At 40.3% G+C, this 15,479-nt stretch overlaps 1 protein-coding gene across 7 annotated transcripts in view; it reads right to left on the bottom strand.

Moving 5' to 3' along the window:
* ARHGEF9 (Cdc42 guanine nucleotide exchange factor 9) overlaps positions 1–15,479 on the bottom strand; it is a 330,612-nt gene that overhangs the window by 55,767 nt on the left and 259,366 nt on the right. For all 7 annotated transcript variants that reach the window (XM_059678479.1, XM_059678480.1, XM_059678485.1 and 4 more), the window contains one exon: positions 13,640–13,771. In XM_059678479.1, coding sequence (XP_059534462.1) covers positions 13,640–13,771 — 132 coding nt within the window. The remainder of the gene's footprint in view (positions 1–13,639; positions 13,772–15,479) is intronic.

The following is a 15,479-nucleotide window of genomic DNA, read 5'->3' as shown; positions in this document are numbered from 1 at the left end:
GATATAACTAGTTTTTTTAGGGTTTTCTATGTACAATATCATGTCATCTGTGAATAATGACTGTTTTACTTCCTCCTTTCCAGTTTGGATGCCTTTATTATTTCTCCTTGTCTGATCGCTATGGCTTGGTCTCCCAGTACTATGTTGAATAAGAATGGTGAAAACAGGCATTCCTGTCTTTTTCCTGTTCTTAGGGTAAATGGTTTTAGTTTTTACCCAATGAGTATAATGTTGGTGGTAGGTTCGTCATGTATGGACTTTATTGTGTTGAGGTATGATCCCTTTATTCCCACTTTGCTGAGAGGTTTTTTTTTTAATTATAAAAAAAGGTGTTGGATTTTGTTGAATGCTTTTTCTGAATCAATTGATATGATCTTGTACTTTTTCTCTTTCAATCTGCTATTGTGCTGTATCACATATTTTTTTAAAAATATATCTTATTGATTTTTTACAGAGAGGAAGGGAGAGCGACAGAGAGTCAGAAACATCGATGAGAGAGAAGCATTGATCAGCTGCCTCCTGCACACCCCCTACTGGGGATGTGCCTGCAACCAAGGTACATGCCCTTGACTGGAATCGAACCTGGGATCCCTCAGTCCCCAGGCCGATGCTCTATCCAGTGAGCCAAACCAGCCAGGGCTGTATCACATATATTAACACGTTAAGCGCCAAGCCTGTTTTGTCTTCCTTTCCATTTAGCCTGCGATATCCGATTTCACCAATATGCTGGTGGCACCTGTGACTGACTGGTCCGGATGGAAAGTATAGTGTTAGTCACTGGTGACTGACATGGCACTTAATGTGTTAATTTGCGACTATTGTACCAGCCTTGCATCCCCAGAATAAATCCCATTTGGTTATAGTGTATGAACTTCTTAATGTATTGCTGGATCCTATTTGCTAATTTTTTTGAGGATTTTACCATCTATGTTTATCAGGGGTATTAGCCTGTAATTCTTTCTTTGCAGTGTCTTTATCTGGTTTTGAAATTAGTATAACGTTGGTTTCATAAAAAGAGCTTGGAAGTGTCCGTTCCTCTTTGATTTTTAGAATAGTTTGAAGAGAATAGGTGTTAGTTTTTCTTTGAATATTTGACAAAACTCCCCTGTGAAGCCATCCAGACTAGAGCTTTTGTTTCCAGGGAGGTTTTTGATTACTGCTTAATTGCATCAGTACTTACCAGCCTATTCAGGTTTTCTGAATCTTCCTGATTATTTTAGAAGATTGCATTTTTCTAGGAACATGTCCATTTCATCCAGGTTGCCCATTTTGTTGAAATATAGTAATACATATTATCTTTTTTAAAAAATTAAATCTTTATTGTTAAGATTATTACAGTTGTTCCTCTTTTTTACCCCCATAGCTCCCCTCCACCCGGTTCCCACCCCACCCTCCGCCCTCACCCCTGCCCCACTGTCCTCATCCATAGGTGCAAGATTTTTGTCCAGTCTCTTCCCCCATCCCCCACACCCCTTTCCGCCTCATGAATAGTAGGTCCACTCCCTTTCTATGCCCCTGATTCTATTACATTCACCAGTTTATTCTGTTCATCAGATTATTTATTCACTTGATTTTTAGATTCACTTGTTGATAGATGTGTATTTGTTGTTCATAATTTGTATCTTTACCTTTTTCTTCTTTTTCCTCTTCTTAAAGGATACCTTTCAGCATTTCATACAATACTGGTTTGGTGGTGATGAACTCCTTTAGCTTTTTCTTATCTGTGAAGCTCTTTATCTGACCTTCAATTACTTAGCTTTGCTGGGTAAAGTAATCTTGGTTGTAAGTTATTGACATTCATTACTTGGAATATTTCTTGCCACTCCCTTCTGGCCTGCAAAGTTTCTGTTGAGAAATCAGCTGACAGTCGTATGGGTACTCCCTTGTAGGTAACTGACTTTCTTTCTTTTGCTGCTTTTAAGATTCTCTCTTTGTCTTTTGCTCTTGGCATTTTAATTATGATGTGTCTTGGTGTGGTCCTCTTTGGATTCCTTTTGTTTGGGGTTCTCTGCGCTTCCTGGACTTGGAAGTCTATTTCTTTCACCAGGTAGGGGAAATTTTCTGTCATTATTTCTTCAAATAGGTTTTCAATATGTTGCTCTCTCTCTTCTTCTGGCACCCCTATAATTCAGAGCTTGAAGCTGTCCCAGAGGCTCCTTACACTATCTTCGTAGTTTTGGATTCTTTTTTCATTTTGCTTTTCCGATTGGGTGTTTTTTGCTTCTTCGTATTTCAAATATTTGACTTGATTCTTGGGATCCTCTAGTCTGCTGTTGGAACTCTGCATAATATCCTTTATTTCAGTCAGTGTATGCTTAATTTCTAGTTGGTCCTTTTTCATAACCTCGAGGGTCTCACTGTATTTCTTGAGGGTCTCACTACATTTATCGGCGGTCTCACCAGACTTTTTGAGGGTCTTACTAAATTTATTGGCGGTTTCTAGAAAGTTCTTGGAAAACCTTAAAAGTGTAGTTTTGAACTCTATATCCAGTAGTTTGCTTTCCTCCATTTCTGTCATTTGTGTCCTGTTTCTTGTCTCCGCAGTTTTTATGCTTCCCTGTGTTGACAGAGTGGCTTTCTGTGCTAGGTGTCCTATAGGGCCCAGTGGCTCAGCCTCCCCACTTACCTGAGGTGGACACTCTTGGTGCACCCCCTTGTGGGCTTTGTGCACCGTCTTGTTGTAGTTAAGTCTTGATTGTTGTAGGTATCACTGGGAGGAATTGACCTCCAGGCCAATTGGCTGTGAGAATCAGCTGTGTCTGCAGTGGAAGAACTTCTGTGTTTTAGACATCTCTCCGGGGCAAGACTTGCTTCAGTGGGGCTTTGGTGCTCACTGAGTCTGCCCCTTGAGTGTGTCCTTTATGGATCTGAGGAGCTGCAATCTGGATGGTCCCACTCTGACCACAGGGCACACTGGCTCCTGGATCTCTAAGGAGGTGCTAATCTAGCCTCTGCCTGAGGCTACCCAGCAGGAGCTCAGCTGTGAAGCAATGCAAGTTGCTGTGAGGCCTTGGGCCAGCTGCAAGTTTGTTAGGTGATTTTTAGATTGCAAAGAGCCAGGCCTTTCATATGCAAAAGCCGGCGCACAGCTTAGGTGGGGCGGGGGTCCCAGGGGATCAACAGGACTGAGCAAGCAGCTATGGCTGCCCTCAGAGGCCCCACTTCTCAGTGTCCCGGCAATCGCTGCAAGCACCTCCAAGAGAAAGCTGCCCTCGAGTTCCGACCGATGCCAGACAGTCCAGTTTCTCCCGTATGAGTCTGGGTCCCCAGAGACTCACCCGGAACTAGAAGTCAGAGCTTGAGTCTCCCTACTGATTGAAAAAGACAACCATGTCCTCAGCTGCCAGCCATCTCTGAGTGCGCCTCCGTACCTCTGTACTTTACTTCCACACCGCACCTCCTCTGAGTCTTGGTATGCTTTTCTCTTTCCTTCTAGTTGTAGAATTTCCACTCAGCCAGCCTTCCTGTGGTTCTGGATGATGTCCGTTCTGTCTTTTAGCTGTATTCTTGAAGTGGTTGTGCTAAGCAGCAATCTCCTGTGTTTACCTATGCCACCATCTTGGTTTTTTCCCCATAGCATCTTTTTACGATCCTTTGTATTTCTGTCAAGTCATTTGTAACTTCACCTCTTTTGTTTCTGATTTTGTTTATTTGGGTCCTCTTTCTTTGTTTCTTTAGGAGTCTGGCTAAAGGGCCATCAGTCTTGTTTGTCTTTACAAAGAACCAACTCTTGGTTTTATTGATCTTTTGTATTATTTTTTATTTATTATTATTATTATTATTATTATTATTATTATTGCTTAAAGTATTACAAAGGGTATCACATATGTGTCCATTTTATCCCCCCGCCCTAGACAGTCCCCCTAGCCTCCCCTATCCACCAGTGTCTTATGTCCATTGGTTATGCTTATATGCATGCATACAAGTCCTTTAGTTGATCTCTTACCCCCCTACCTCCTGCCCCCCAACCCTCCCCGGCCTTCCTGCTGCAGTTTGTATTTTTTAGTCTCTATGTCATTTATTTACACTCTGATCTATATTATTTCCTTCCTTCTACTTACTCTGGGTTGTTGTGTGATCATTTTCATTTGTTCCCAGGATGGTTCTTATTTCTTCCTTGAGCTCTTTGGTAACCCTTACACCATTTAATAGCATGCTATTTATCCTCCATGTGTTTGAGTGTTTTTGATTGCTTTTATTGTTGTTGATTTCTAATTTCATGCCATTGTGGCCCAAGAAGATGCTTGATATGATTTCAACATTTTTGATCTTGTAGAAACTTAGTTTGTGTCCTAACATGTGGTCTAATTTGAAAATGTCCCATGCACAATTGAGAAGAATGTGTAGTTTAGTTTTGGGGAGAAATGTTGTGAAAATATCAATTAATTACATCTGATCTAGTGTGTCATTTAGATCGCTGTTTCCTTCTTGATTTTTTGTCTAGAAGATCTATCCAGTGATGTCAGTGAGTTTTTAAAATCCCCTACTATGATTGCATTGGTGTCCAAATCTCTCTTTAAATTCCCAGAAGTTTTATTCATATATTTGAATGCTCTTGTATTGGGTGCTTCTATTTTTACCAGAGTTGTATCCTCTTGTTGTTTTGATCCTTTTAGTATTATAAAGTGGCTTTCATTATCTATTGTTATGGCCTTCACTTTGAAAACTATTTTCTCAGATATGAGTATTGCTACCCCAGCTTTCTTTTCATTTTCATTTCCTGGAAATTTTTTTCCATCCCTTAAATTTTATCCTGTGTGCATCCTTTGTTCTGAGGTGGGTCTCTTGTAGACAGCATATATATGGATGATGTTTTCTTATTCATTCAGCTAATTTATGTCTTTTGATTGGAGCATTTAAGCCATTTATACTTTAGGTTGTTATTGATAGGTACTTATTTATTGCCATTTTTATTATGCCTGTGTTCTTCTCTTTCTCTCTATTTCTTCTTATTATTACAGTCCCTTTAGCATTTTTGAAGTTCTTCTTTGATAATAAACTCCTTTAGCCTTTTTTTGGTCTGTGATGCTCTTTATTTTACCTTCAATTTTGAATGATAGCCTTGCTAGATAAAGTAGTTTTCAGTTTAGTTCCTTGACTTTCATTCCTTTGTATACTTCATGCCATTCCCTTCTAGCCTGAAGTGTTTCCATTGAGAAATCAGCAGACAGTTTAACTGGAGCTCCATTGTAGGTAACTTTCTGTCTCTCTCTTTCAGCCTTTAAGAATTTTTCTCTTTAATGTTTGTTATTTTAATTATTATGTGCCCAGGTTCATCTTCATTGGGACTTTCTATATTTCCTGAGCTTGAGTGACTTTTTCCTTCACCATGTTAGTGAAATTTTCTGCCATCATTTCTTCAAACAGGTTCTGTATTCCTTTATCAGATTCTTCTCTTTCTGGTACCCCTATAATGCAAATGTTGTTACATTTCATGTTGTCTCAAAGCTCCCTTAGGCTCTCCTGCTTTTTAATTTTTGTCTTCATTTGCTGTTCTGAATGTGTGTTTTTTCCTACCTGGTCTTCCAATTAGCTAATTCATTCCTCAGCTTCTTCTAATTTACTGTTGAACTCTTCCAGGGTGTTTCTTTATTTTAGCTATGTCACTCCTCATTTCCAATTGATTCTTATTTATTATTTCAAGTTCTCTTTTCATGTTGGTATAGCTCTTATTAAGTCCTTTATAATTTTCTTTAAGTTGCTTGTAGTTCTCAGTGAATTGTTTGAGCCAATTTATTACTATTACTTTGAATTCTTTATCTGACAAATTACTTGTCTCCATTTCATTTAGTTCCCTTTCTGGGGATTCCTCTTTTTATTTCATTTGGGGGTTGTTTCTTTGTCTCCTCATTTTTCTGTCCCTTTGTATTTGTTTATATGTATTAGATTAAACTACTATGCCTTCCATTTTTTCTGGGGTGGTCTTATGTAGTAGGTGTTTTATGGGATTTAGTGATGCTATTTCTTAGATCTCCTGAGTAGCGTGCTTTAGGAAAGCCCCTTGTCTCAGCAATTTGGGTTCCTCTGTGTAGTTGGGTCCTGAATTTTATTGCCCTGTATGTAGATGGAGTCTCCTCTCAGACTGGCTGACTACGTGACTCACCCTCATCCATGTCGTGTGAGCTATTGTGGAGGTGTGGATCGAACAGAACAAAGTACAACACAAGAAAACATATAGTAAAAGAAACAAAACAAAAACATAACACAAGATCCCTACAGCTGTAACAAAACAACCATTAGAGAAGAGAGAATTAAGAAAGAGAAAAGAGCAAGAATGATAGAAAAAAAAAAGAAAAAGAAAAAATATATGAGGAGAAAACAAAACAAACCAACAAACACATAAAAGCACAAATTAACAAATTAAAAAAAAACAAAAAGGGGGAAGGATAATATGTGGATGCAGAGCTAAAATAAAGAATATAAGAATAAATAATTAGGGGAATAGGGGAAGAAAATGGTTTATAATAAAGGAGGAAAAAAGAAAATTAAAGAAAAGAAAGAAAAAATCTGAAAAGGAAAATACAAGAGACAGCAGATAGACCTAAAATAATAAAAGGAAAACAAATGAGAAAGCAGGAGAAAAAGAAAAGAGATGAAGAAAACAAATTTAGTAGTGAAAAAAAGTAAAAAATTGAGTATAAAAAGGGAAGAGAAAATTTATATATATGCTTTAAACAATAGAGACTAGAATAATAACAAATCAATAAAACAGATAAAGAAAATTTAAAAAGGGGAGAGAAAGAAAATAAAGAGAAAAAATTTTTAAAAAGGAAAAGGAAAAAATAGAAAACAAAAGTGAAGTGGTGTTCATTTCAGCAGACTTTAGTGCCCCATGGGAGATTCCTTTGAATCTTATTCTTCTGATGACTGTGGCTGGCTGTTCTGCCTGCCAATTGTGGGCTTTCTGTGAGGTATTTAGGTGCTAACCACTGTCAGGAAGTGTCCTCCTTTGGCTTTCAGCAACCTGCTTGAAGCTCCAAGCGATCTACCATTTGTGTCTCTCTCCATAGGACTTAGCTGCAAGCAGGAGGGGCTAGGACTGGGTCATCAAACTTCCCCTGGTTCCCCAGGCTTTGCCTCTGATCACCTTTGACTGCTAGGCAGCTGTCAAACTTAATCACTCAAATATCTGTTTGTGAAAGGGCTTTAGGTGGGGGAGGTGCTGATTAGCTATCAGGGAATGTGGCTGTTGTGTTTCCCTGTCCCAGAGCTACTCCTCCATGAGTAGCCCAAAATATTACTCTGCCCTCAGCTGGACAGAGATCCTTGTACAGAGAAAAGTGGGTTGGAAAGAAACCTGGAGTTTTATCAGTTCTCCCATGCAACGAAAGTAGGAGTCTGTTTCCCAGGAGAGTGGGGCAGATGGCTCCTCCCCCAATCTAGTTACTGAAGTCCCCTGAGACTGTTTGGGGTTTGCCTCTGCTTTGTTTCCTCTGAAAAGGTCAAAATTCAGGGTGTTTCAGGCAGGGCTCCTGATGATGGGACAGGCTGTATCAGCTATGGTGGGGTTTTTCCCCCCTTTTCTGCCCTGAGGCTACTGGGAGTGGCCAGCTCCTCTCAGGAAAAATGGTCATTTGGGTTTGGGGGCCTACAACCAAATGAAGGACTCCTGGCTGCTGCTTTTCCACATCTTCCCACAATGCTTCCCACCCCAGCCTCTCCTTAGGCACCTCCAGTCTGAGTCACTGCATCAAAGCATTGGTAACTTTAAATGAATACTACTGTGCTCTGGTTTAAACACACACACACACACACACACACACACACACACACACACACACACACAACAAACAAACAAAAAACCTGAAACTTCAGCTTTCTCTCTGGCTGTCTCTGGTCTACTGGCTCCAGACTCTGCTGTGGCCAGCAGCCTTGTGGCCTTTCACAGCTGGATGATACATAGGCAGTGGATCTAAGCTTTGGTGCTCCAGACTGTGGAGCTCAGCCCGAGTTTTGGGCCTCTATCTTCTGAGGGGACAGACCCTCCCATAGCCAGGAGCTCCCTCCTCACTCTTGTACTGCTAGCCTGCCAACCCTGGAAACTGGGTCAGCTTCTCTCGTGACCTTGACCTTCCTACCAGTCTCCAGCTGTTTTCTGTCTTTCTTATATATAAGTTTCCTCCTCAGGTGGACCTCAGTTGGTAATTCCAGGTGGATGTTCTCCAATTTAGTTGTATCTCCAGTGTGGCCCTGAGAGGAGGTGCATGAAGGTCTGCCTATCCAGCCTCCATTTTTTCTCCTATTTTTAATATTGTTTTTGTTAAAAGTATTTTTATGAAAGGTGAATTATTACCTAATATGTAAAGCATGAATATGTTGCATATATGTGTAAGAGTTCCAGGAAAAAGAGGCTAACTCAAGCAACTGGACATTCTGGTTCTGGGAGACTTGCTGTCTCTCAGCCATAAAAATCCAATCTCCACTTGACCTGTTTCGAGATAATCATCAGAATGGACTGTGCTGACTTACATGTAGAGAACTTTCAAACACCACCCTCCTGATTTCTTTGTTTTGTTTTCTCATTCCCTCCCAATAAAAACCCCTGCCTGCACTGAGAGGTTAAAATGGGCTTTGGGATGCAGTCCCCTATTGCCTCAGGCAGCTGGCACTTGAATAAACCACTTTCCTTCTCATTAGCACCTGTCTCATGAATTTGGCTTTTGTTGCAGCAGGCAGTGGAACCTGCATTCAGGTTACAAGGAAGTCAAGGTTCTCATAGACATGGTCTGAGCTCTCTTGCTCCCATACCAATGTTCTGTATTATTTTAGAACTCTTTTTGATAAACCTAAAAATCTCCATGCCCGCTTTAGTTCATTTAAGCTTCCAAAGTAAGTTAAATACTGTGACTGAAAATAAATCAAAGTTAACTCTGAACATTTAAAAATTTACATAGCTACCCCACTATCCCTGGAAATTTCACATACCCCTTCATACCCCTTTCAGGGTGGGAGTGGTGTGGTGGTGGTGGATGACAACTATTATTTGCCACTCATCAAAATCACAGATCTATATGTGGGCTCACACTACTACCTCCTCCTTGCCCCAGTGATGCTTCCTATTTTAATACAACCAGCCTTTAAAGTAAAATTCACACATTCTTCCTCCCTAAAGGAGTTTTCTCTGACTGTACCCTCTAACTCGTCACTGTGGTTTCCCTTTTGTGAATGCTAGCACAGACTATACACCTTTACACAATTGACACTCAGCTACCACATTATTGAGCTACATTTGTTCTGTTTCACAGCTTTTAGTTTTGTTTGCTCATTTAACCTGTGCCAAGCACAGCACCATCCTTGTCTTGTCTCACTCAGCAGTTGTCCTAGGAAAGACAGTTGACAAAGCCTCAGAGGTTTTTCTGCTCATAACAAAGAGACAACCTCTCTGAACTCTGGTTGCCTATGGTCCTATCGGAAACAAGCTGCTTACATGCCATTTGTTAATGGTTGACTGAGTGTTTTCATTGGGACATGGTGAAATAAGTGCTCAGAGATGCTGTCTGGGTTGCCACAAGTTCCCTGCCTAAATAGGGTTGTTTCCAATAGTATATCACCTTTCCTCCTTTTCCCTTTCAGTAATATGAGATGGAGGATATTAAGGAAGTTTTACTTCTCCAGGAGAGCCCCAGATGTCTGCAGACAAGCATCCTGGCCCTAACCATGGCTCTAGCAAGGAATCTATCCCCAACCCTGACATTGCATAATTGAAACAGATGGGAGCTATTTGAATTTGGACTCACTGAGTTTTCGTTAGGTTTAGTAAAATACTGTAGGACATTTTGTACAAATGAGAGATAATGTAATCTGGAGAATGCAACTGTTCAGAATTGTAGTCTGACTGTCAATAAGGTACGCTCTGCCTCTTTAGATGGGGCCCTGGTTATTACCCCCCTAGCCTGAGTCACCCTGGTTTTCTCTCCAGATCCTAGGGAAGGCACAGGGACTGGGACTGGATTTATTTTTCTCATTATTTCATTTCACCATCAAGAGTACATACTTATTAATAACAAAACAATAATAATAATGCAACAGTGAACACAGCATAATTTATGTGCCAATTCTATTCTAAATGCTTTGCCTTTTTCTCCAGCTTTATTGAGGTATATATTTAAGGTATGCACTGTGAAGTAATTACCACAATCAAGCTAATTAACATATGCATCACAATTTTTTTGTGATGAGAAAACTTAAGTTCTACTTTCTTAGTAAAGTTTAAGAATACAACGCAGTATCACTATGATCACCATGCTGGTACATTAGCTCTCGAGAACTTATTCATCTGGTATAACTGAAAGTTTTTATCCTTTGACCAATATCTCCCTATTTCCTCCACCTCATCAGCCCATCAACAACCATTCTACTCTTTGATTTATGAGTTCAAATGCTTTAAATTGCATATATAAGTTAGATCATATGGTATTTGTCTTTCTCTGTCTTATTTTATTTAGCATAATGCCCTCCAGGTTCATCCATATTGTTGCAAATGGAAAGAGTTTCTTCTATTTTCAGGCTTAGTAATATTCCATTTCACATACCATATTTTCTTTATGCATTACTCAGTAGCTAAATGCTTTTGAGTTTATTAACTTAAATAATCCTCACAACAATTCTACAAGGAATGTACTGTTGTAATCCCATTTTATGAGGAACTCTAAATATAGAGCAGTTAATAAACTTGTCCAGAAAAAAAAATACTAAATGAAAGAGCTGTACCTTGAGTCCAGGCTATCTGGCTCTAGAATCTATGATTGTTCAACCTTCTGGATACTGCCTCCCAATAAAAATTTGCTGAATAAATGATTAGTAACACTAAATACACAATGGCTAGTATTTACTATGTACTTACTATGTGCCACTCACTGCAATTATTTTGTATCATTTGACCTTCCCTACTTCCCTTCTATGTAGACATGATTATGATTATCATTTTGCAAATTAGGGGATAATAATAGGCACAGATAATTTGTCCAAGGTCATGCAGCTCATGGAACAAAAAGAAATTGATTCCCTCCTGTCTGGCCCTAGAATCCATGCTCTTAAGAGTAAACTTCACTGCTTCCTACTAACTTAGAGGGTTCTTCTCAAAACCTCCTGAGATAAATTTTTATAATGTACCTGCTTTGACACTGAGGAAAAATAATTATTTACAGTTAAAGCACTGCCCAAGGTTAGACTAATTAGTAAAAGACAGTAGAGTCTAGGACCCAGTTGTTCTGGATTCAACTCCTCATGTTCTCTCTATCCCCATTTCTGTTGCTATGTTTGCATTTCTAGTTGTCCTGAATGGCTCATCCTCCAAGTCGGGCCAATCAGTACAAGAAGAAATGGCCCAAATGCAGAGAGTTACTTGAACAAAAGAAGTCTCTTCTCTAACATCATTGAATTCTATATAGTACTGGCTTTCCAGAATATGACAAAAACAACATAAATATCAAGTAATCATGACACAGGAGACAACAGAGCACATCCAGACTGGCACTATTGACAGAAGATACAAGACATAGTCGGTTTGGGCAACTTCAGGGCTGTAGGAAATTTAGTGGATAAATGACTGAGGAGAGGTTAAATGGGTTCTCCTCCCTTTCCCACTAAAAAGTGAAAGGGAAAACATGGAGAAAAGGGGAAAAATCCCCAAAAGCGGCAAAATAATTTCCAGTATAGCTATGTCAGAAAAAATAACAATACACATGCATAACTAAAATATCAGGGCAATGAGATTGAGAGGAGCAGAGCCAGCCATCATAGAGGACAGGAAAAAAGAGAACAAATAATCTTATCTATATTTTTCAAAAGAAAAGTGACAAGAAAAGAATGAGGACAGCAAAAGTTAAAGAACAGATCACATAATTAGAAGTCACTGGTATCTTCACATCTACTATAATGGCCCTTTAGTTCAGAAACATATACAAATATATGTGTATATGGATACACACACCATCTAAATCAAGCTACACATTTTTAAAGCTGTTCTTAGTGGCTCAGGTAATCCCATTTTCCAATGTACACTATGGGAAAGATTTTGCATAATAATTTGCAAAATGGGTAAGTTTTTGCAATAAATCTTAAGAGTTAATCCTCAAAAATTCTGTCTCCTGATTTGATAGATGTCCTAGGAAGAATTGGGGGGGAGCTAAGAAGAGGCCTGGTATTTGGCCAAGTTCTATAGTCATAAAAGTTCCATCTTCCAGGGTCAGCTACAGACCAAGATAATTATTGTATCCATTAACCAATCCGCTATTGGTTCCGGAGCTGGCATTCAAAGCTTATCTCCAACATCGAGGCACTTTGACTCAAAATTCAATTTGTTCTCTCAATCCATTGTCAAAGGCATATGGACAAAGTTTTGTTGTTTTTTTAATATATATTTTATTTTTTTACAGAGAGGAAGGGAGGGGGATAGAGAGTTAGAAACATCAATGAGAGAGAGACATTGATCAGCTGCCTCCTGCACAACCCCCACTGGGGATGTGCCCTCAATCAAGTACATACCCTTGACTGGAATCGAACCTGGGACTCCCCCAGTCCACAGGCTAACACTCTATCCACTGAGACAAACCAGTTAGGGTTATGGACAAAGTTTTAATGAAACATGTGGCACACACAGAACAGGGTGCTTAAAAACAAATGTGTAGTTCATGTCTCAGGCTGGAAAAAATTACAATTTTAATCTAGGTATCTCAAGACTCACCATTCCTCTTCAGATGCATTTACTACTGGATAAAGTTAAGAACAAAGGGACTGGATGATGGAGTCAGAGCCAAGGGTAAGACAACAAATTTAGAAAGTCACTCTAAGCATTCTTTGGCTTTTCCCTTCTCTTTTATTTTCCCTGGTCCAAAATTTTCCCCAACTACTCCCTGGAGCCAAAAGTGGTCTGAACTCCCTATGCTGAGAGAGAAAGTGAGGGGAACAGTATACCTTCAGAGAGGGGAACAGTATATCCATCAGTCTGAGAACATATGCCATCCTCCTACCTGCCAAGGATTGGAGACCACGAAACCAACACTCACATTGAGTCAGCCAGAGGTCAATGACAAGAGTAAGACATCTCATCAAAAGTATTACAGAGAATGGAGGGTGGAGAAAAGCATAGTCAAGAGTTATAGGAAAGTGATACAACTTGTGTAGAAAATAAGTAAGGGCACAGGGGAAATTCCTGTACCACAAAAGTACATATCTGTCAGGGAAAGGTAGGAGGACCCTTGTTGTTTCTTGGGGCAGTGAGGGTCCAGATGGCTAGAGCCATTGGAGTGGAAATAGGGTGAATTTTCTCAGGGAAGCCACTATTCACCAACTGGGATAGAAATATTTAAATATTTTTAATGCCTAGTGTAAACCAGTAGGCTATCAGCTCTGGGTGGAAGATAGTGGAGAAGAATCACCAGGGGCAGGAGGGTAAATAGGAAAAATGATACCAAGACAAAAATATCCTATCTTCAGAGTTCACTGCCCAAAATCCAGCTTTGCTTACAATATTCATGCCATACCAGTGATCCCGATATGGAATTGTTGCCAATCTCCTGTCTGCTTTTGACCCATAAGTTTTAGCTCACTTTATTGAGAGTTTGGGGATGATAAAGGGAGAGAGACTGGTGCCCCCTGAAGTGCCCATATTCCTCAGGGAAGAAGAGGGTGTGATTACCTTCTTGCAGAGGACCATCTGGTGGTCAAACAGGAAGAAGACCCGCTGTTGGTTGCGGCCATAGGGCTGGTAGATCCAGGCCATCTCCCCAGTGTAGATCAGCTCCGAGCTCCTGTCTAGGATGTCCTCACCCTGGGAAGGACATGTGACAGTGAGAGGCAGCCAGGCAGGAGTGATGGACCCATCACCTGCCTGGAAGCACCTAGGGCTATGCATAATCTGGGGCAGGAGTAGAACAGAAAGGACTGGTGGGAAAGGAGGGATGAAGGGAGGGACTCCTGAGAATCCTTGAAAGCCTCCATGAGCTGGATCTGGAAAGACTAATACTCTTATTCACCCTGAGGCCATATGAGCCCAGGGCCATCTAGAACTGCTATAGTCAATTGCCCTCTGGCCCTAGGGGGACCAGCTGCCAAGAAGTTCATTCTCTAATTTGGCCCCTTTTTCTCTATGAATCTCTCTCTGCCACAGTATTTCATCCCAGCATTTGTCTTTTAGATGCTTTCCTGTATCTGAAGGGTAAGTCTGAATAGGTGGTATAAGTCTCTCTGTTTTTTGGATGAGAAAAAGGGGACAGGGGAGAGCAAGAAGGAGATGATAATAAAGGAAAAGAGAAACCACTCACCCTCTTACAATAGTGTTTTTCTTCCCCTAATAAGTTATTAAAATATATTGATTAAATAGGAAACTTTATGACCACATGCTTCCTTGATTTATTATCCAGAGAGTTGGAAACAACTCCTCCTCCTTGTTATATAGAGTCAGACACACGAAAAAGCACCAAGACACCTGCTTCCTAATTCTTCAATTCTATAGCCTCTAAAGGCTCCCTTTTTAATGGTAATTCTGCTAGGTCAGAGGTATGTGGTAGGTCTGTCAGATGCTAAGTTAGACTTGGCACCTATTTTCAAGGATCTTACATCTTCAGTGGATAAGACTAATAGAGATGTGCTTGGAACTCATGGAACACAAGGCAAACAAAATCAAAGCCATGGGCACCAGGATGTGTGTTCCTGGGCCTATGTGCAGATGGGGACAAAGAGCAGTGCCCAGGATTAATACTTACTGAGCACCTATATTGGTCAGACATTGTGTTACACTTTCTTCTAGCACTCACAGTTGCCCTGAGAGATAGATATTCTTGCTCTCATTTTATAGTCTGAGTTACAGAGAGGTCAAGTGATCAGCCAAGTTTATCCAGCTAGTTAGCTACAGATCTACAACCAAACCTCAATTCTATGGCTCCGGAGAATGTGCTCACTCTTACCATTACATTATGCTGTATCCAGGCCAAAATTACTGGAGAGTCAGTACCTTCCTCTCTCTGGGTCTCAGCTTTCCCGGCTGTTAAATTAGGTATCTGAGGATGATGTCTAAGTTCCTAGCCCTGGTACTCAAAGCTTGAAGTCAGTTAGAAATGATGGCTGCTGCATCACCCCAGAAATAATCAGAGGCAAACAGCATTGGGCCAAAGAGAGGGGTAGCTGGATATTATATTCTCAAGCATACCATTTTTTCCCAGTCTAAGGGATGGAAAGGAAAAGAGGAGCTCAGCAGGAATATTTTCTAATAATAAAACCTCAGAAAGAAAGCTCAGAGATATTACTGTGACTCTAGACTCCAACCCAAGGATACCTTAAAACTTAGATAACACTCCTTCTTTGGGAGCCCACATAGTAGCACAGAACTTCTGGAGGCCCAGATCTGGGAGAGGAAGTCCTCAGAATGAGGGAACTATACAGGCCTTTCCTTTGAAGGAATGGAAAGGTGAGAGTGGTACCAGTCTGACATGTCCCATCTGAGGTATGCCAGGAAGATGTGTCACCATCTATTTTGAATA

This window comes from Myotis daubentonii, chromosome X (genome assembly GCF_963259705.1).
Source record: "Myotis daubentonii chromosome X, mMyoDau2.1, whole genome shotgun sequence".
Classification (NCBI taxonomy): domain Eukaryota; kingdom Metazoa; phylum Chordata; class Mammalia; order Chiroptera; family Vespertilionidae; genus Myotis; species Myotis daubentonii.
Note: the sequence above shows the minus strand (reverse complement) of the source record. Positions and strands in the feature narration are given on the sequence as shown.